We start from the raw sequence: 21,890 nt of genomic DNA, 5'->3' as shown, positions 1-21,890 counted from the left end.
GAATTCAGACTTGGCCCTCTGCGCAAGCGTTTTCAACTGGGCTTCAGAGATACGCTCTCAGGGGTCTTCTAGGCTACACCAAATTGTGCATTTGGGGTTTTCATTCTAATGATGATCTTAATGTTCCATTCTGGAACACAAGGACCTCCCTGAAGAGACAACCACTGTGCACTTTGAGGATCTGTGTCTAGCTTTCCTCCTTTTTAATTAATAATTTTTGGTTGCACTGGGTTTTCGTTGCATCAACTGCTGCTACTGCTAAGTCACTTCAGTCGTGTCCGACTCTGTGCGACACCACAGACGGCAGCCCACCAGGCTCCCCCGTCCCTGGGATTCTCCAGGCAAGAACACTGGAGTGGGCTGCCATTTCCTTTTCCAATGCATGAAAGTGAAAAGTGAAAGGGAAGTCGCTCAGTCGTATCCGACCCTCAGCGACCCCATGGACTGCAGCCTTCCAGGCTCCTTGGTCCATGGGATTTTCAGTATGCAGCAATTAGAGGGAACGTAAATGCAACCGATTTTCATAAATATTTGAAGTTTACCAAAGTGATAAGTAAGCAAGTAATTATGAGTTGCTCAGTCATGTCTGATTCTTTGCGACCCCATGGACTGTAGCCTGTGCCAGGCTCCTCTGGTCCATGGGATTCTCCAGGCAAGAATATAGGAGTGGGTAGCCATTCCCTTCTCCAGGGGGTCTTCCTGACCCAGGGACTGAACCTGGGTCTCCTGCATGGCAAGTGGATTCTTTACCCTCTGAGCCACCAGGGAAGCCCATTTGAAGTTTACCAAAGTGATACATGGCAAACATCGAACCAACAGCACCGAGCTGTGTCCCCGGCTGCCCCAGGCCCCCGGTCCATCTCCCTGGGCTCTCAAAGCCCGTCCCTGTTTATATTCTGCCCAGAGACCACGACCAGCCTGCAGGTTCTAGCCCCTAGAGTCACGCGTGCTGACTTGATCCAGTGGGTGTGGACCTGCCCGGTGAGGGCGGAGGCGTCAGGAGCCTATGTCCCCCAGATGCTGCCGCAGGTTGCCTGGGCTCCACCAGGAGGAGGGGACCTGGGCTGGGAGGTGGCCCCGTGCACCCTCGGGGGAAGGAATGGGACGCACCCAGGAACTCGGGGCCAGGGATCTCGCCCTGCTTGTTGGGGTCCCTCTCCTTGCACTCGCGTAGCAGCTCGCGCCAGCAGCCCTGGACCTTCTTGCGAAGCTTGGTCTCGATGGGCTCGCAGTTCTGCAGGGGTGGGGTCCCGCTCACGCTTGAGGGGGTCTAGCGAGAAAGAAAACAGTCTCGTACCTGGAGATTCTAGAGGGACGTCATAGGAGAAACCTATAGATGTGACCCGGGTTTTGAGGTGCGCAATTCATAGGAGGTGTTATTTCAGAAGTAGAATGAAAAACCATTTTAACTAGAACAGTTTTGGGTGCAAATATATAGCCTTTCCCTTCCTGGCTTCTAGAGGCCCCCACATTTCTTGGCTCAAGGCCCCGTTTGTCCTCCAGCTTCAAAGCTGCAACGATAGGTGTGTGTGTGTGTTAGTCGCTCAGTCGTGTCCGACTCTTTGCGATCCTATGGACTGTAGCCTGCCAGGCTCCTCTGTCCATGGGATTTTCCAGGCAAGAATACTGGAGTGGGTTGCCATTTCCTTCTCCAGGGGATCTTCCCAACCCCTGACTGAACCCAAGTCTCCTGTGTTGCAGACCAGATTCTTTGTCATCTGAGCCACCAGGCAATGGTGGGTGGGTCTTTCTCAAATTGAGTCTCTCCTGTATGTCCCATGTGCCTCTGTGTCCCCACTGACTGGACAAGGTCAGTTGGGCCCCCTGGACACTCGGGGACAATCTTGTTAGCTGATGAGCAGCTCTAACTCCATCTGCAGCCTTGATTCCCCCCTCAGCAGGTAAGGTGCACATCACAGGTTTTGGGGACTGGGCCGTTGATGTCCTTGGGGTGCTTTGACCCCCTTGAGTCTGATCCACTGACCATCTTTAATGCACTAAACACTCCGCTTACAGGTTCACTGGCTTGCCCATCGTCCCCTACGAGAGCATAAACTCCACAAGTGCAGGGGCCGGTGTTCATTCTCGGCACGTAGTAGGTGTGCAGTAGACACGTGTTGACTGAATGAGGAACCAGCTCCGTCTTGGATGGCTCACCACGCATGAAGCATGGAGGTGGGTGCCCACGTGCCTAGTTGCCATCCCCTCAAACACCACGCCCCCCCAGAGGCCCTGTCATGCTTCTTACAGAGGAAGGGAGCCCCTCTGCAAGACTGAGCCCCTCCTTTCATCCCAGGCTGGGGGGCTCGGCCCAGGACCAGGGCTGTGCGATCAGACAGCCTGGGTTTGCCGTCAGGCCTCTCTGTGCTAACAAGGGACCCTGAGCCCACACGGGTCCCTCTTAAGAGTGTTGGATCTTCAACTGTAAAATGGGCATTAACACGCCTTACCTCTCGGTACGTGGCCCTCAGCAGATCTGTCCACCCTGGGGGCATCTGTGTTCCTGGGTGACAACGCCCTTGACAATGGCTGACCTGCCCCCTCCCCCAGGTCTTGCCCCCCACCCCCAATTCCCCTCCGTCTCTTCTGCCCCCGATGCCCACCACCCTCCCCTCCAAGGCAGGTGACTGAGAGGACCCACCAGTGGCTCCTCTCCAGAACCCCCTGGGCCCAGGGGCTCATTCCAGGACACCTCTGTCACCCGAACCCTTGGGGACACGAAGTCCCTGGCCTGGGGAGAACGTGGACCCAGTGAGATGCCGAGAGACGGGAAGAAACTCACGCAGGGGTGACTCCGTGGCTTGGACCCCGCTTTTGGGTCGTGAGTGGGCGACGACCCTGCAGACCAGCCCCGGTCTGGACCAGAGACCTCGGGGACGCTGCTCCCTCTCTGCGCCTTGGCTGAGTCACCCGTGGCAAGTGGCGTGGCCGGCTTGTCCACGTTGAAGCTGCTCAGGAAGTCCAGGTACCTCAGCCTCCCCTTGGAGTTGACGGGCATCTCCTCCCAGAGCCTGTCAAACTGGCAAAGAAGCAGAGGTCACCCTTGGGTCAGCACACACCCTAGGCAAGGGGGCCAGAAGCCGGTGAAGGCGGCGCGCTCCTTCGCTGGGTCCCGGGCTCACGTCAAGTTAAACAAAAATTGAAAAATGAAAAACATCCGGCCGGCCAGCCCCAGCTTCCTGGGAAAGCGGGGTTGGGGAGGGGCACAGATTATCCATGGCTTCTGCGGGACATTTTTTAATTGAATTGGGCCCTTAGCGAGCACTTTAAGGCCATTAAATCTTGCATTAGTCACAGAGACTGAGCTGCAGGACGGAAGAATGTTCTAGGGGAAAACGCAACTCAAACCCCAGTCTCTCTGGGTCCCCGGGGAGCCCGGCGAGGCTCCCTCCTGCTGAAGAGCCCCAGAGCCCTGCGAACAGCCCGGGCCGCTGCGCAGTGTAAGTCACTCTCAGGGCGAACAGCGTGCTCTCAGGAGATGAGGAGAGAGGCGTCTGGAGGACGGGGAGCAGCTTATGGCCTTGGCATCAGCGTGTCTGTTGTCACCGGGCTGAGAGGGCCCCGTGTCGCCGGGATGTCACCGAACGACTCAGTGCCACGGGAGCCGCTCTAGGTGGCTCGAGGGCTTTCAGGGAGCTGAGAACGGTAATTTAACTTCCGTTGTGTTTTTTTTTTTTACAGCCCCTAAGGCCCAGCTTCCAGCCCGCATCTCCAACCCGGAGGCCAAGGAGGGACATTCCTGCCCTGTGCCTCGACTTGGTCAGAAAGCCACTCGGCTTGCCTGCTCCACTGGGGTTTTCCAGGGGCAAATGAAAAGGGGCCATGTCCGACGCTGCTTGAAAGTCTGGACAAGATGCAGTGAGGGCTGAGGAAGAGTGGGAGAACATTCCAGGCCCTGAGAAGGAGAAACGGTTTAGTCTGGGACAGTCTTCTTGACTTGTCTTAGCTTTTTGTGCTAAGCTTTTAATTTTTAAATAATTACAGGTTTGAAGGATGTTCCAACGATGATACAGAGAGGTCCCTGGATCCTCTGCCCAACTTCCCTCCAAGGTTACATCTTACGTAACAACTTCGTGTGTGTGTGTGTGTGTGGGGGGGGTGGGTGCGTGTGTGTGTAGTTCAGTGTCATTTATCACATCTAGAGTTGCATGTTGCTTTCGTTTTGATCAATGAGGGAAACCTACTTCATGGAGTGGAAGTGAGGGGTCCTTGAGAAAGTGGCCACAGAGGCTCAGACAGACCTCACCGGCACCAAGGTCTCCTCCAGGAAAGTTCTCCAGGACCACCAAGGAAACCAGATGCTCTCCTCTTCCTACCTGTATCCTGATGGAGCCACCCCTGTAGGTGACACCTCACTGGGCTGAGAGACTCCCTGGAGAGACTCCCAAGATGACTCTGAAAGTCATCTTTAAATGCCAACTGTCTTGCAAAGGGGCTGACACTCAGTGGGGTCTCAATACATGTTTGTTAGTGGCTGAAGATCCCCCAAAGACTCACATGATAAAACTGACCAGACGGGAAGACCCTTTAGAAATGAAGAGGGACAGGGGACAGGGCGCTCAACCACGTTCTGAGTGCATCATCAGGAAGGGCTTTACGGAAGAAAGATGAAGCTGAAGAGGAGGGCGGGCTGCTGGTGGGCTCTCATGCCCTCCTGTCTTAGCAAGACTTGGGAGGCAGGCAGGAAGAAGGTCATGCTATGAAGGACAGAGACAAAGGATGGGATGCGGTGATAAGTTGAAGCACAGATGTGAAGACATTTACAAAATAGCCCAGGACAACAAAAGGGGCTTGTTCTCAGGCACGTGAGGCAGGGCCCACCACCTTCCTGATGAAATCCTGTGAGGCAGTGAGGTCAACGCAGGACCACGCAAACCCTATTCTCATCTTCTTGTAACTGAAGGGGCCTCGATGGGAAGAATACACATCCCTAGGATGACTCAGGGGCTCAGTGGCAAAGGATCCACCTGCCAATGCAGGAGACACAGGTTCGATCCCTGGGTCAAGAAGATTCCCCTGGAGAAGGGAATGGCAACCCACTCCAATATCCTTGCCCGGGAAATCCCATGGACAGAAGAGCCTGGTGGGCTACTGCGGTCCATGAGGTTGCAAAAGAGTAGGACATGACTTAGTGACCACACAACAACAGGATGACAGGAGCCTGGGTGGGCCGGTAAAGAAAGGGAGGCCACACGTGGTTCTCCAGTCCTGACAGGTTACGGCCCAGGACACTGATGGAGCCAGGGATGCAGTGCAGGATGGCGGCTGGGGGTGGGGGTGCTGCGGGGACAGGCGAGGCATCGAGAGGACTGGGAATGGGCACCCCAAAAGTAGATTCTGGAGAATTACAGCCCTGTGAGCTGGACGTGAAACCCGAAGAATTCTTGTGGTCTGTGAATAAGCTGAAACGCAAGTGAGTTTCCACGTCATGTGGCAGATCGTGGCCTGCTGAAAGATTCCCTGGGAATGCAGAAGAGCAGTCAGTGGCCTGCTAAACATAAGGACTCAGGACCTCAGTCCTGCTTCTGCTCGTGAGGCGGCAAGCTGCAAGGGAACGCCACCCCATCTTACCAGCAAGAAAAAGCCGAATACCTACAGATTCAGAACTCTTCTCTAGCCTGTCTGCGAGCCGAGGCTGCAGGAGCCAAGAGGACTGAATTCCATCGAGCCCCAAGGCTCCAAGGAGATCCTGACACCCCAGCTCTCATGCCCGGTGGGGCTCAGAAGGAAGTGGGAGTGTGGGAAGAAATCGGCTGAGATGTTAGCAAATTCCTGAAGGCCAAATGGGGGCTGGCGCTTAGGCTGGGAGTCTTGGGCACAGGGAATGATCAAGCTCACAAGCCCTCCTTCTTCAGCCTTTGCTGCTGCTCCTGAAGGGGAGGCTACTGGTGGAGGACAGATGTGAGACACCACCCGTTTCTCCAGACACCCTCTCCTGGGAGGCGAAGCCACTGAGGGAGGCAAAGCGAGTCCACTCAAGCCCGGGGGGCTCCTTCTGCTGGAGGGATCTGCCTCCGAGCACACCAGGGGTGAGCATAGCAGTAATAAAGTTCAAATGTGGCTCGATCACCCACCAGACTGACTCAACAAACCCCCACACTCACAGCCTGACAGAGAAGAGGTGAGCCTGTTTCCAGCCATAAATATTATTTCCACCACGGTCTACGATTCTCCTTTACATGCTGACTGTCATTCAGCATTTTTTTTTTAAAGTTCTACATACAAACAAAAGGAAAACTGACCCATTGCCAAGAGATACAGCCGTCAACAGGTAAGACTCAGAGATGACCCCCAGTGTGGGGATTATCAGACAAGGACATTAAAACAACTATGGACATTAAACTAAGGACATTAAAACAACACATTAGATCCATGAACTAAGGCGTCCATGGATGTAATAGAAAAGGTGCACAACATGCATGAACAGATGGAGAATTTCAGCCAAGAGGTGGAAGCTATTTTTGAAAATGCACTGTTATGTTCAAACACAACAGAGAAATGGGATTAAACAGAAACAGAGATGAGCAGCATGGCATTGGAGGCCTGGTGTGACGCAGGTGGTGGGTGGGACTCTCTCGGGAACAGACGAGAGGCCCCCGTGTGAGACGGGCAGTTAGAATGAAGCCATCGCCCACTGCCTGACATGGAAACAGAGGCAGCCGGGAAGAGCCGCGGCTAGCCTGTGCCGACAGTGGGCACAGGATTTCCACGGTCACTGAGGATAGAGGCCTGGAGGCCAACACAGAGGAGCCCAGTCTCTAGGACCAGCCAAGGCAGCTTCGGGACCACCTCCAAGTGGGGACCATGCCCAGGGTTGATCCGAGGGGTGAGCTGCGTGTGGAGCATTTGGGGCTTATCGCAAGCGCCCGCCTGGCTCCCGTCTCCTCACACCTCACCCCCATTCTCGGCGCAGGGCCTCTGGTAAAAGGGAACTGGCACTGGCAGCCCCTGCCTTTCTTCCTCGCTGGGACCTGGGCCCTGGAGCAAGCAAGTGATAATTAGCAGACGTCTCACCTGCACGGAGAGATGCTGGAAGGCAGCTAAGAGATCGCTTTAAAGTGTCAGGGGGAGAAAACTTGGATTTAGAACTCTATCCCCAGCCAAACTACCTTTTGAGGATGAGCATGAAATAGAGAAGCTCTCTGGCTTACTTGTCCCTGAAAGGGCAAGTAAAGATGTGGTTGAGCAAAAGAGGAAGTGAACAGGAAGTGGGAGTGGGACCAAAGGTGTGTGACGGTGGACATCAGATCAGTGAGGCACCCACCACCCCTCTTCCCTGTCACCACCCCCGCAGCACCCCATCCCTGGCTCCTTCGGCCTCCTTATCCTCTGCCCTTCTTCTCTCTATTATACCCAGACTCACTGAGGAAATCCTGTTGCTTCCAGCTCCGAAACACATCCGTGATTCGACCTCGTCTGCTCCCAGCCATCCACCTGGCCTGGTCTTTAATCAGATGTCTCCTTCTCAGGGGCCTCCCCTGACTGCCCTCCTCACAATGTATTGCCCCCACCCCTCCCTACAACAATTCCCCAGCACTGCACTCTTTCCTGGTTTTTATTTTTTGCCTCTATGGCCATCCAAGATATACATATCTTAACATATTTTGTTTACTGTCCATCTGCCCCTCAAGGAACAAAGACCCCATGAGCAGGGTGTGTCTCCTGGGTCCACATCCCAGCACGGTGTCCTCAAGGAAAGCACCCTGACCCCCTGGGTCCAGACCAGCCCCTAGCTCTGCTCTCCTAGCATGCTGCACCTCCCTTTACAGCAGAGAGTGGTGTGGAATCACAGAAATGATGTTCCCACAGGCATTTAATCTCTCTCTACCCTCCCGGGATGCAGACTCAAGGGAGGCAGGGAGCAGGCCCTCCTTGGTTCCCTAGGACCTGATGTCAGCACTCTGCTCAGAGGACCAGAAGTCCACTCCTCAGTGAAGGAGCGGGTGCCTGCTGCCTTTGGGCACTCACTGTGCAGCCAAGACAGATAGCGCTGTGCGCAAGGACACGCAAGAGGGTGCCAAGGGGTCAGCAGATGATGGAGAGCTGGCGTGGGGGGCGCGTAGGGCAAAGCGGGGCGTGGTCAGCTCCAGCAGGGAAAGGCGTGGTCAGAAAAGAATTCACTTGACCAGATAGATACAAGGGGGCGGGGCCGGGGGCAGGCAGAGACAGCAGGGGTCAAAGATGGAGAAGGCAGAACTGCACCCTGGGTGGAGGGCACCTGGACCAGCCTGGGGAGCGCTGTCCCATCTCCTAGGGAGGGACACCGAAGCTCAGAGAGGCTGAGTATGCCAAGGTCACACGGCTGGATGAGTGCAGAAGCAGGGCTGAAATCCAAGCCTGCCTGCATTTCTTTCACTCCTAGAGGTGTCTGCTTTAGAAGCATCACATCTGGAATGTTCAGAAAGTTTGGGTTCCTCTCCCTAATGCAGCTGCGTAGTCACAGTCTTTAGGCAGTCGCCGTGGGCTGATCTAATCGCCTCACTGGGACAGGCTCTCCCTGTGGGGCCCCTGTCTCCTTAAGCCAGATCCAAGAGGACACAGTTCTATGGCCTTTTATAACACGCTTTACACAGAGCCATGAAGACCTTCAGTGTCCAACTTCACCTGCTCTGAAAGCCACTCTCCTTTTCTGAAAGGTTAGTTGTGCCAAAAGTTTTCCAAAGATGTGGCACTTTTTGACTTAGGGAGCTCTGTTAAGTCAAGAAAGCTGGCCCCTCGGACTCACGATGACTGGATCTTTTAGAGACAAGTCTATAACGTAGATAAACTAAGTCCTAGAATCTGTACCGGCAAGCTATTGAACCTGGCCGGACCTGTCCCAGCGTCTCTGGTGGAGTCGTCCCCTTGCTGGGATGAAGGGTCTAGACGTGTCCAGTCCAGCGTGCACATTACTTCTGTATCTTACTCTGCCAGACTCAGGACCATCCACCTGAGAAGGTTGTTGGCTAAGCAGCTCATGCGAGGAGAAAACATATGGATCTCTGGGGCTTTTGCTTTCTGTTTACCAGCCTGTATCTAGAAGCAGGCTTCCCCAATATAGCACAATTTCTGCTAATCATCACCCAACTTAAACCGCAGTACTTATGCCAGACTTTGACGCTTTTGATGATGCAGTCTGTCTCTGAGATATGTCCATGTATTTTTAGAAGGCAGCGTTTAAAAGTAAGTGCTTGATCGTGTGGCAGGGGATATGGGGTGGGGGTGGGGGTGTCTGTGCTGCGGATGGGGAAGTTTTTTCTTCGTGGACCATTAAAATCAAATTCTCTGTTGAGAATGCCAGATACGCCAGCATGTCATTAATTTACATCTATAATTAGAGTAAAATTTTACTTATTTAGATGGAATGAAAAATCATTATTAGTAAAACCTTTATTAGCAAAACCTTTATTAGTTGGCTCCATAGAATAATAAATGCAACTGTATTAATTTGAAAGGCTTCCATCCATTTGTAGCAATGGAGAGAGGTATTTCAAACAGCTTCACTTGGTGTGGTTGTTCTTCGGGACAGAATTCTTTGGAAAGAGCGCTTAATTTTTCTTAGCAAAAAATGATCATAATGCCTAAAAAAGTGATATTTTAGGAAAGTGAAATCTGATGTTCGTATTAGTAATATCTTTAACAAATTCATTCTTTAGGGTAGTGAGTTCAGTGGCCTGAGTAGGGCTGGAGGGTGGGTGTGATGATCACTCAAGATTGTTTTCAGTCCTTACCCTAAAACTCTGAGACTAGGAGTCTTGAGGTTGGAGTGGAATCTCTCCCAGCTCTGGGGCGGGGTGGGACAGAGTGACATTCCCACATAGGGAGCTGTAGGAAGCGCCTGGGCTAGGTCTGTGTGGAACCAGGAGGAAGAGGGGAGGCTGGGTTGCTTTTGTGAGTGTTCTGGATTTCCTTTTTCATCTGAATTATTCTCTGGGAATGGATGGGCCCTCAGTTCGTCTGAAAGCAGGAGCGGGCTGGTGGCAGTGCATTTTCTGGGGGAGAAGGGACAGCCATGTGTGTGTTCAGATTGTTGGTGCTCTGTGTTATTAGCTGCTCAGCGCCTGGGCTGTTGGGGTCTGGGTGGGGGACGTGGACATGGTCCATCCACGGGACATGCTGAGCACCTGCTCTGTCCAGCCTCACCTCCATCTCCAACCCCCACCCCAGCTCAAGTGTGGAGAGAAACTTGCCGTCTCTCCGGATCAGTTGGGCCCCGGAATGATCCAGGGAAGGAGTAAGAGGGGTAGTGGGAGCTGGAGCTGAGTTTAATTCGATTTTAAAAATAAAGGTGACATGACTTGCACTCTAATTGAGATGGTGCATTCCATACCTGTTATAGGAACAGAAGGCTCCTGTGTCTCTTTAGTAAGATTTAAAACAACAGCAGCAACCCCCCTCTCCCGCAAACTGCCAAAAAAAACAAAAACCCTCCCCATATTTAAAAAATAGAGAACCACCTTAAACTGTCTATACTCTGGGAAACAGCCGGCCTGACGCTCATAACGACACTGCTTAGGAGGCTGAACAGAACGCAGTCCTTACTTGCTCGTCCGTCAGAACCTGGACGTGGCGAGTACAGATGGACCGGAACTCGTCCCTGGAGGCGGTGTTCGTCTTCATGGTGTCAAAGTTCTCGAACTCCTGGGCGATGGCGTGGTAGTGGGAGGTCACGGCCTTGTGCAGGCGAGCCAGCAGCTCCTGGTTTGCCATTTCCTTGGGCGATAAGGGCCGTGGACCTCTGGGCATCTTCTCAGCCCACTCCACAGCGGTCTGGGCAAAACAGAACAGAAAATTGATCCCTTTAGTGAATAATGAATTGCCTTAGCTCTGGGCGCCTCAGGCAAGGGTGGGGCCTGGGAGGCCCAGCTTCCTGAGGAACTTGAGCCAGAAGTCAGAGAGACCCAGAGGCGGGACTGCAGGTGCAGACTTGCCTGAAAAGTGGGAGCCTGGGCTGACCAGCCGCAGAGCGGGGAGCAAAGCGACTGAGCCCTCAGGGCAGGGCAAGGGCCGGGCCCAAGGAGGGCACACCTTATACCCTCAGCCATTCGCTCACTCGGCCTGTCCCCTGGTTTGCTGAACGCACACACAGTGAATGTCTGCTCTGAGTGGTGAGGGAATCAATAGGGATGAGGATCCAGACTGCTTTCATTTCCAGCCCTCCGTCCCGGCTGATTTATGCTCATGACAGCTGTGATGTGAATGGCATTGTTGATTTATTTGCTTTGCTCTGCCAGGTCTTAGCTGTGGCATGCAAACTCTTAGTTGCGGCATGTGGGATCTAGTTCCCTGGCCAGGGATCGAACCCGGGCCCCCTGCATTGGGAGAGTGGAGTCTTAGCCACTGGACCACTAGGGAAGTCCTGTAAGTGGTGTTTCTTTTTGTTGACTGCTACCATATCATGCTGCAGCTCCACTGTCGGTTAAGTGTCCTTTAAGTCTGAGACTTTGAGACCCTCAGGGATTTAATCCTGGCGAGTGTCGAGTCCTGCAGTTGGAGGCTGCAGGGACCACGGAGCTGGCCTGCTTGCCTAGATCTCATTCTGCACCCCTGGGAGGTGCTTACAGGGCCTGGGGACGCTGTCCATGGTGCTGGGGAGCCTGGAGGAGGGATAGGACCAGTCTGGTAACAGGACAGCTTTCTGCGGGGAGGAGTGAGCCAGGAGGAAAGAGAGGATCTTCTTACTGGATGGCAGGCTGATGGGCTGGCAGTGAGCATGTGGCCAGGTGAGCCAGAGGGGCCTGTGGAGGCCTGCAGCCCACATTCAGTAACTGCTGATGATCAGTGTGGTGGACAGAGAGACCACAGGAAGAGCAGTGAGTCGAGTTACTGATTGATTCTCAATAGCCCTGGAAATGACAAGGGTTTCTGTGTCTACCCTGGGCACCGAGGAGACTGAAGTTGGAAGGGAGAAGCCAGGGCTGGGGGGGCGGGGTGGGCAGCAACTGAGTCCTGAGCCTCCTGCAAGGGTAGTTAGAAGGGCGAGGCCTGCAGCATCTATTTGCTGCCACTAGGAAAAGGCCCCAGAAGCCAGACCTGTGGTCACCACATCAGCAGGTGGGCTCCTGGAGTATGAGGAGGGGGTGGGGCCCTGGGGTGGGGGGGCGGGGCTGGGCTCCATGAGAACCCAGGGGTAATAAGGCATGAAGGCTGTCCCCACACTAGGGTGGATTCTCAGATACACTGGGTTTCTCCAGTCAAAACCATTAGTGACTGGTGGCTACAAGGCTGGTTCTTTCAAAGCACCAGCACCTGGCCAGATGATTGCATCCATTCCCCAGAACCTACGTGAAAACTTGGTCATGACTCAAGTTCAGCAGTTCAGCAGGAGTATGTGGAGTATATGCTACTTTCCTGCAGGACAGAGCAGAAGGTTCCCCTACAAAACTGTATCAAACACGGGATGCTGCTGACAACACCCTCAAAAGCGTGGCTATACACCCTTACACTCATACCACAGCCCACTACATCCTCGACCACCCAAAGGTTAACAGACGCTTTCAGATATGTCCATTGGGAGCCATCTGCAAAGTGAATGAACGCCTTTCATTTTTCATTCTAGAAAAAAAAAAGTGATCCTACAGATACATCTTACACTTTTTCGAACAGTTGGAAACACGCCTTCTGTGTCTAAGTATGAAGGCCTTTCCCTAAACACCGCGAGGGGTGTCATTGATCAGAGAGCAGAGGGATCTTTGCTGGGTGGTTTCCATCCCTATGCTCATCACAGCATAGGTGTTGTGTTGCGCAGGGCAAGGTGGAGACCCCTCTGACTCTGGCTCTAACTGGCCATGTGACATCCACATGCCACCGAATCAAGTTTTCCTGGGTTTCCTCATTTTTTCCGGGAGGAATCTAGGCTCCCACGAGACGGGGTGTGTGAATGCTCTTTGAAAATGTTAACACAAAAAACAAATTAGAAATTCTTCTGTTTTAACAATAGATATGGAAGAACTCTAACAAAGTAAAATGAGCAATCTTAGGTTAATATGCTTTAAACTCCAGAGGAAATTGAATCATTTTCTAGCAAGATACAGATTACTAAATTTAATGTAAGTAACATTACGAATAGACAGGTAATCAAAAAAGAAGTTTAAAAAGCTGTTAAAAGAGCTACCATCTATCATTAAAAAGGTGTCAAGCCCTGGAGTGGGTGGGTTGCCATGCTCTCCTCCAGGGGATCTTCCCAACCCAGTCTCTGCCTTGCAGGCAGACTCTTTACCATCTGAGCCACCAGGGAAGCCCAAGAATACTGAGGTGGGTAACCTATCCCTTCTCAAAGGGACCCTCCTGGCCCAGGAACTGAATCAGGGTCTCCTGCATTGCAAGCGGATTCTTTACCAGCTGAGTTACCAGGGAAGCCAGATAATTTTTACATTAGTCAAATTATTCCAGAACACAAAAAGGGATATATAGTATTCCAGTTCATTGTATATTACCCTAACACAAATATATAATCAAGAAAACACTTGAAAAATATGAGCCAAAATAGTTTATGGACATAATGGCAAATATAACAAAACTTTTTTAAAAACCAGTTTTTTAGGAATATTTAGTGCTGTATTTTAAAAGGGCACACCAAAATCAATTAGGGTTTATTCCAAGAATTAGAAAGTTTTCCTTATAATTAGCAAAAGTCACATATCAACACATGGCAAAGTTCATCTATCAAAATTTGGCAGTCATTCCCGATAAAATGGTATAGAATAGAAAAGTACACACATACTATCCAGGAATAAAATGAACATCTTAAACACAAGAGTATTAATCAGACACTATCTGTCAATGTGTTACACAGGTTAAATATGAAGCATTTCCATTAAAGTTAGAAACAAGACGGGCAGGCTCACTGCCAGTTCTGCTAGTCACATTTTTAGAGGCTCTAGCCTTTGAAATAAGACAAGAAGATGAAATAAATAGTTGAAAACAAATGTTGAAAAACAACATTTATCATTACTCTTGGGTATGATTGTACAACTAGAAAATCTCAATACAATTATGAAAGTGGCTGAATTAAAGTAAAAAATGCAGAAAACGTAATACCTTTTTTCTTATACAATACATACAACTAGTTAGAAATTATCTCATAAAAAAATCCACATGACAAAGCTATTGAATACTTTGGGATAGATTTCATCTGAAAGGCATGATGAGACCTATATGAAGAAAGCCAGACACATTCTACTGAAGGTTATCAAAGCAAGACTGGACTAAAAACAGACACATACCATGTTTCTGTATGTGAAGACTCCATTTCAAAAGAGAAAACCTTTTTCAAATTATAAATAAATAAAACTCTAGCAAAAATCACAATGGCTATTTGTGGGGGGACCCATTAGACATAGATATTAAACTTAATATAGAGACATAAATATGTGAGATTTGCCAGGAAATTTTTGGAAGAGGCTAGCAATGATGTTTCTGAGTCACCAGATATCAAAACACCACAAACTTGATATAAACAGAACAATAGAATGAGAACAGTAAGGCCCAGGATATACAAGCAGAACAGTGGACACCTACTCAGGCTGTTCATGAGTGAGAAGGAAGTCTCTTCTGTGACTGAGCCCTTACATCACAAAGCCCATTGTTACAAACTTACAAAGGCAGCAGGAAGGAGGAGGTGTGGTACACACACGATGGAGTAATATGATGGAGTATTACTCAGCCATAAAAAGGAACATTTACATTGTTCTGGCATTTACAGTGCCATTTGTAGCAACACGGATGGACCTGGATATTGTCACACTGAGTGAAGTAAGTCAGACAGAGAAAGACAATTACCATATGATATCACTCATATGTGGAATCAAAAGAAAAAGGAGCAGGGTACAGTGGGGCTCTGGTTGACTCTAAGAGACCTTTGGGTGAGGGCAGCCCTCCTAAGCAAGACTGAACATCCCAGTTTCATAAAGGGAATTCTCTCTTCCCTCTTGAGTTAACAGCTTCAGAATACCATCCCCCCGAGGTCTGCATCTCAGCAAATGGACACTGGCCCAGCGGCCCAGCCTGGAGTCCTCTGTGATGTGTCCATCATGCAATCTGCCTATCATCTGTCATCCAAACCTCCCCAACATCCCAGTGGCCCCACGCCCAGTGCGTACCTGGAAGCTGACTGCTCCACCCTCACCTCCTGGTCCAGGCCCCCATCATCTTGCCACAAATCACAGCCTGCTTCCTTCCACCCTCAATCTGTTAAAAGTACACACGCATGAGCATCACATGCACATACGTGTTAGCACTTGTTCTCTGGGCAGAGGGGTGGGGGAGGGCCGAGCCATAATTAAAAAGCCAGCATCATTTTCCCCGGAGGACAATCTCTGTACAGTGCAAGTCAGATCATGCACAGCTCTCCAATGGCTCCCCACGTTGCTCGGAGCAACCGGCAGGGCATCACAATGGCCGCCAGCCCACCCACTGGGACCTCTGACCTCACTCCGTGCCAGCCTCCCGCTGTGCTTCATACACACAAGCTCGTTCCTGCCTCAGGGCCTTGGCACTTGCTGTTCCTGCCCTCCCCTCAGGGTTTCCACACATTCCTGAGCCGAACAACACGTTCATTCCCACTCCCTTTTCCTTCTCCTTCTCCGTCCCACGTTCCGCTCTCTGATCCACCTTATATTTAACCTAATTTTCTCCATCCTAACAGAAAATAAACTTCAAGGCCAGGGCTCCGGTCTTTTGCTCACTGCTGAGCCCCAGAGTGCTTTAAAGAGCCCGGCACACAGTGGGGCCTTGATCTTTGTCCCAAGAAAGAATGGATAAGCAGTGTCACTAACACAGCCAATCAAACGACTGCTCTGCAGGCCACCCTGGGTCTTCTGTTAAAAAGCTCTGATCTAGAGGCTTCCCTGGTGGTCCAGTGGTTGAGAATCTTGCCTTCCGAGGCAGGGGACACAGGTTCACTCCGCGGTCTGGGAACATCCCACAGGCTGTGGAGCAGCTAAGCCCATGTGCCACAACTGCCGAGCTGGCGCTCCAGAGCCTGCGCTCGGCCACAAGCAGCCACTGCTGCAGGAAGCCGGCAACCACAGCTGAGAGCAGCCCCGCGGATCACAACCAAGGAGCTACAGGAAGCCGGCAACCACAACTGACAGCAGCCCCGCGATCACAACCAAGGAGCTACAGGAAGCCCGAAACCACAGCTGAGAGCAGCCCCGCCGATCACAACCAAGGAGCTACAGGAAGCCCGAAACCACAGCTGAGAGCAGCCCCGCTGATTACAACCAAGGAAAAGCCCACGTGCCGCAGTGAAGACACAGTGCGGCCAAAAGTGAAATAATGATTTAGAAAATTTCATCACTCTTTAAAAAAAATGGAAATGAAACCAAGATTCCGTTTGTTTTTCTTCTTAGAAACACAAATTTCTGAAGTGACAATATCAGGGTTGGGAAAGGTAGAATAAGGTAGGTGGAGCCACGAAAGTGCCTGTCCTTCCACCTGGCACCTGCCCTTTGAAGACTCTCCTCAAGGAAGTAAACAAGATGAATTCATGAAATCATGATCACTACGGTATTATTTGGAGAAGGAATTGGCAACCCACTCCAGGATTCTTGCCTGGAGAATCCCGTGCACAGAGGAGCCTGGTGGGCTACAGTCCATGGGGTCGCAAAGAGCTGGACACGACTGAGTGACTAACACACACACAGTATTATTTACACAGTTCACAAAAAAATTAGCAACACTTTAGAGGTCAAAATTGTCTAAATCAGGAGAATGGCTAAATAAACCATAGTATTTCTGCTGCTGCTGCTGCCAAGTCGCTTCAGTCGTGTCCGACTCTGTGCGACCCCATGGACTGCAGCCTACCAGGCTTCTCCGTTCATGGGATTCTCCAGGCAAGAACACTGGAGTGGCTTGCCATTTCCTTCTCCAATAGTATTTCTACAATGCAGCTATTTAGAAGGCTTCAAGAAATAGTTTAACAGTATGGTAAAATATTTGCAGTGTGCAAATTGGTCCACATGACCACACACATGCACACATGTGCACACACACACCAGCACTAATGCTTGCTCTCTGGAGGAGGAGTAAGCCAGGCCAGAGGCAGGCAGACGACCGGGGCTACTGAGCTGCGAGTCTTGCCTCTCTCGCGGGTTGGGGTCTGGAGGTCAGGAGGCAGGGACGGCTTGGTGGCAAGCAATGCAGAGGAGGGGCGGGGATCCGGGAGCCCTGCTCGGTGTGACTGCCCATCTCTGCCTGGGCAGGAAATCACAGTGACACATGGGTCACAGTGAATCCCAGAGGGTCCAGAGGGGGGGGCGCCCAAGCACCCGAGCCAGGCATGTGACCCACACGCGGGTGATGCACCCAGAGAGGATGAACACTCAACGCACGCCCACGATGGCTGCATCGAGCCATCCACAGACACCCCTGGAGCGTCTGCTGCGTGCCAGGCTCTTCTGCTGATACTCGGGAGATGGAAGTAAAAGATGATCCTTAAATAGCCTCTGCCAGGGGAGGGTCTTGGGGCCGGGGAGAGAGAGGAGAGCCAGTTTCAGGTGAGCAGAGATTACGAGACGGGTCGTGTACTCTCGACACAGCTGATGGGAATGGCTCCCTGAGGAGGAAACCTCAGAGCCCGGAGGTGAAGGAAGCACAGATCCTCGCAAACCTCACGCGGCAAGCTGGCGTGAAGGTCGGGGGAGCAGCGCTGGCCTCCTGCACCCCCAGTTCTCTTCCCTAACTTCCCCAGAGCCATACCAGGGGCCAGGCTGAGGACGCAGAGAGGGAGGGAGACTCTGGTTTGTCCCAAAGCTGGTTTCACGGCCAGCTGGGGAATATTCTTGGGCTGCCAGCAGAGATGATAACTGTGTGTTCACATCAGAAAACTTAGAAACTACAAACAGGGCACAAACCGAAACAAAGGTCATGGGGGCCCCACCCCCAGCGGCACCATGGCCATCGCCCTGGTGCACGTGGGGCCAGCCTGGGACCGGAAGGTCCCCGGGCCCCGGGCATGCAGTCCCAGCCCTCCCCACCCCGTGTCACCCAGGGCACCCACTGGCCTTGAGAGGGCAGGGCCTCCCGGCTCGCCCATCAGGGGCACTGGGCTTGAGGCGGTCAGGAGCCCATGTTCTGGTCCCTTTTTTGCAAAGCCATGCTCCGAGTGATTGGAGACGCCAGGGAGGAACAGATGGCTCTTGGTCTGGCGCTTTTGTGTCCCTGGCACTTGTCACGTGACTGTTCTATCTGAATGGGGGAAAATAGGGCTTTTTCTATAACTGGAAGCAATGTTTCTCCTCCTCACCACTATCTTCAGATGCAAATGTCACTTTCCAAAACCAACTACGCTTTACATAAAAGGCCTCCTCAGGATAGGGATCGCAGCTGCAAGACAGAGCTTGGGGAAGGGATGGGGCGTCGGGCGCCTGCTTCCGTCCCCACGACTATCTGGAGTGGGAGCGGTGGGCCCGCTCCTCCTGCAGCCGACATCTGACAACTGGATGCTCGCAAGGCTCTCCAGGCGACTTTACAAATGAAAAAAAAAAACAATAGTGGAATCTTATGCACTACGGGTCTGACCCAATTACAGGATGGTTTCCATGTTTGGAAGGAATCCTCTCTCATTTTTTCAAGGGTATTTGTATAGAACTTTGTTTTACTAAATGCTTGTCCCTCTTGATGGAGAAGGCAATGGCACCCCACTCCAGTACTCTTGCTTGAAAAATCCCAGGGATGGAGGAGCCTGGTAGGCTGCAGTCCATGGGGTCGCTAAGAGTCGGACACGACTGAGCGACTTCACTTTCACTTTTCTCTTTCATGCATTGGAGAAGGAAATGGCAACCCACTCCAGTGTTCTTGCCTGGAGAATCCGAGGGACAGCGGAGCCTGGTGGGCTGCCGTCTATGGGGTCGCACAGAGTCGGACACGACTGAAGCGACTTAGCTTAGCTTAGCTTGTCCCTCTTGATATCACAGAGAAATAGAGACCACCTGTGCGAAAAAACTCCCGGTCCCCTTTGTGACTACCCAGCAGGAGTAGCACAATACAGAAAAGGAAGAATGCGCCAAGATATGAAGCACACGGTCAGCAAAGAACCAGCTAATCATATCGCGCTTCTGTGGGGCTTTTCTTGGACTCAAATGTAGCCACGTATCTCATTTAGTAAAAACCAAGCTTTACAGTGAAATCCAGTGGTTCTAAATCCTGCTACTGCTTGGACTCACCCAAGAGGCGGCTCCAACCAGTGCGGGGTCAGAAGGAGGCAGCCTGGATTGGGGGATCAGGGGAAGGCGGCCTGGACTGGGGGGTCAGAGGGAGGCGGCCTGGATTGGGGGGTCAGAGGGAGGCGGCCTGGACTGGGGGGTCAGAGGGAGGCGGCCTGGACTGGGGGGTCAGAGGGAGGCGGCCTGGATTGGGGGGTCAGAGGGAGGCGGCCTGGATTGGGGGGTCAGAGGGAGGCGGCCTGGACTGGGGGGTCAGAGGGAGGCCTGTGCTGAATTCCCAGAGCCACCTCTTCTGCCCCAGCTCAGAGCCCCTCCCCTCCCCCCACAGCCCCGAAATCTCTGATGCCGCCTTCTGCTCAGACTGGGGTGTCTCCAAGCGCACACAGTGCTGGGTGCTCATTGGGGGGAGCTTACAGGCTCAGTGCAGGCCCCCCCTAGACCCTGTCCTGTCCCCCTGGGGCTCAGACCGCACTTGCCATCATCACTCAGCGCCTGACAGGGAACAAGAAGAAGGGATGGTCGCACACGCCTCTGGAGCACTGCCAGGGAAGCCACACCAGGAACCCAAGTTTCGGCCGACTTGGATCGAGCCGAAGGGGGTCAGAGGCTGGGCTGGTCCAGCGGAGGGGCCCGGGGTGGATGGTGAGGGCAGCTCGCAGTCAACCGAGGGCTTCGGCGCCAGCCAGGGCTGAACAGAGCTCCGCACGGCTCTTTCTGGTGGTTTGGGCGAGACACACACCCTCCGCCATCCCTTTACCCACGGGGATAAAACCCAAACCATCTCCAAGGGCAGCCTCAGATCTCGACAGGATGACACACACAGCGCTGCCCCCGACGGCTGGCCGACACGGGCGGCCTTCTTGCTGCTCCTGCCAGTTTTTGTAAGAGACATTTTGGCCTGAGTCAAGAGGTGGGGCAGACATGGGTTTGAGTCCTGGCTCCTGGCTGCCACGGTCTCTGTCACAAGTCATCAGAGGGGAGAGGCACGTGGCGCCTGCTCTTGCCTGCAGGTTAAGCCAACCTGCCTGGGATGGAAGCCTGGTCTAGATGTGGTCACACACCCTGAGGCGGGGAAAACCTGGGCTTCTAACCAGCGGCCTCGGGCCCGCCGTGGGCTGAGATTCGGGATGGCCAGGGTACAGCCCTGCTCTCCCATCTTCCAGCGGGACCTTATGCAGGCACCTCACTTCTCTGGGCCAAGGCTCTCCGTCTGTAGCGTCAGGACAGCCACACCAGTCGGAGGGAACTCCCCACGAGAATCACTCCAGAAGACAGGGGAAAAACAGGGAGCACCCCACTGATTCGGGAATTGGCTCTGGCTCTGCGGTAGGGAACTCATATTTGAAGAGGGTTGTGGGTTTGATCCCTGGGTCGGGAAGATCCCCTGGAGGAGGGCACGGCCACCCACTCCAGTATTCTTGCCTGGGAAATCCCACGGACAGAGGAACCTGGCTGGCTGCAACCCATGGGGCTGCAAAAGAGGTGGACATGACTTAGCAACTGAGCATGCATGCAGGGGGAAACCCCAAAGGAGAAGCCTGTGCCCCCCCAATTCAAAAAAGCTGGGGAAAGTTAGCCAAGGACGAGAATCAGTGACACAGGGCAGGGTGTGCTCTGGACGGCTCACTGACCCGGGAACTCTGTTACCTCGTGTTCGGCTTCATTGTACTCTCATTCAATAGCTCTATTAAGGGAGTGATTTTAGAAAAGAGCCTTCTAGTACCCTGTCAATTAATTGTGTCCAGCCACGTCTTGGCTGACTTATCAGTTTTCCATGACACAGTATCTAAGCAACTTCTCTAGACAACAGGGAAGCGAGAACACGGCAGGGAGGGTGGGCGAACTGTCACGTGATCCAGTGCAGCTGGAGACGGAGACACGCGGGTGTATGCTTCCCGGAGGCACAGGGCACTCAAGGCCTGCTTCCTCAACTCCTGTCTCCACAGCCTTTGCCATGCGGCTCTGGGTTTCCTCCCACCGAAGAGCTGAGAATATTTCCCTATCCCACAGCTTTGCACTCAGTCATACGACTGCTTTGGCCAAGGGAATGTCAGCAAGTGCCATGGGGTCGAAGCATTAAGAAGCCTTTGCGTGATCGGCAAGCCCCCCTGTGTCTGTGGTGCTGTCTTGAGAGGAGCTGAGCTGCTTCGCTCTGGTCCAAGGGAGCAGAGACATCCCAGGGAGGCCACCAGAGCTGAGCCCCGGCCAGCCAGCCCACATGCAAAAGCTGAACAAGTGTTTATAGTCCTGGAAGTCCTGGGGCTCTTTGTTACGCAGCGACAGCTGACTGATTCAGTTCTGAATTTCTGGTTAGTGAGAAATAAAAGGTACTGAGCTCAGACTACAGAGAAGACAAGGTGGCCTTTTGGCTGTCACTGCTCCATGACGATGGTCACCGGATGTCACTCGTCCTGTGGGTGTCAAGGTGGCCTTTACCTGGCTGGGTCCACATGGTTTAGCAAGGCCTGCTTCAGCTCTTAGGTTAGAAACACGTCGGTATATTGATTTAACTCTTAGGAAGGATACAATTAAGCTAATCAGACTGCATGATTCTTATACTAAGTTTTGTTCTAAATACTTAGGGAGACAATTAAACAGTTTTTTTCCCATGATTCCTTAGAGGAGGGGTAAAAAAAAAATCCTGAAATTTCATACAGAATAAGAACACAGCAGGTAGCAAAAACTCCTAATTAGAAATACTCGGTAAAGAATTCTTCCACTTCCTTTTAAAGAACAGTGTAATTA

The 21,890-nt window shown here is 52.4% G+C and overlaps 1 protein-coding gene across 3 annotated transcripts in view; it reads right to left on the bottom strand.

The window, feature by feature from the left end:
• Positions 1-21,890, bottom strand: part of EFCAB6 (EF-hand calcium binding domain 6) — a 259,814-nt gene that overhangs the window by 7,177 nt on the left and 230,747 nt on the right. For 2 of the 3 annotated variants that reach the window (XM_025282724.3, XM_025282725.3), the window contains 3 exons: positions 10,522-10,749; positions 2,783-3,019; positions 1,111-1,270 (listed from right to left, as the gene is read on the bottom strand). In XM_025282724.3, the coding sequence (XP_025138509.3) occupies positions 1,111-1,270; positions 2,783-3,019; positions 10,522-10,749 (625 nt within the window). Of the gene's footprint in view, positions 1-1,110; positions 1,271-2,782; positions 3,020-9,394; positions 9,561-10,521; positions 10,750-21,890 lie in introns of those variants that run through there. The other variant, XM_025282726.3, reaches the window with a different exon arrangement.

The sequence above is a fragment of the Bubalus bubalis genome, chromosome 4 (genome assembly GCF_019923935.1).
Source record: "Bubalus bubalis isolate 160015118507 breed Murrah chromosome 4, NDDB_SH_1, whole genome shotgun sequence".
In the NCBI taxonomy this organism is placed as follows: Eukaryota; Metazoa; Chordata; class Mammalia; order Artiodactyla; family Bovidae; genus Bubalus; species Bubalus bubalis.
The sequence above is the reverse complement of the archived record's forward strand: the minus strand, read 5'-3'. Positions and strand labels throughout refer to the sequence as shown.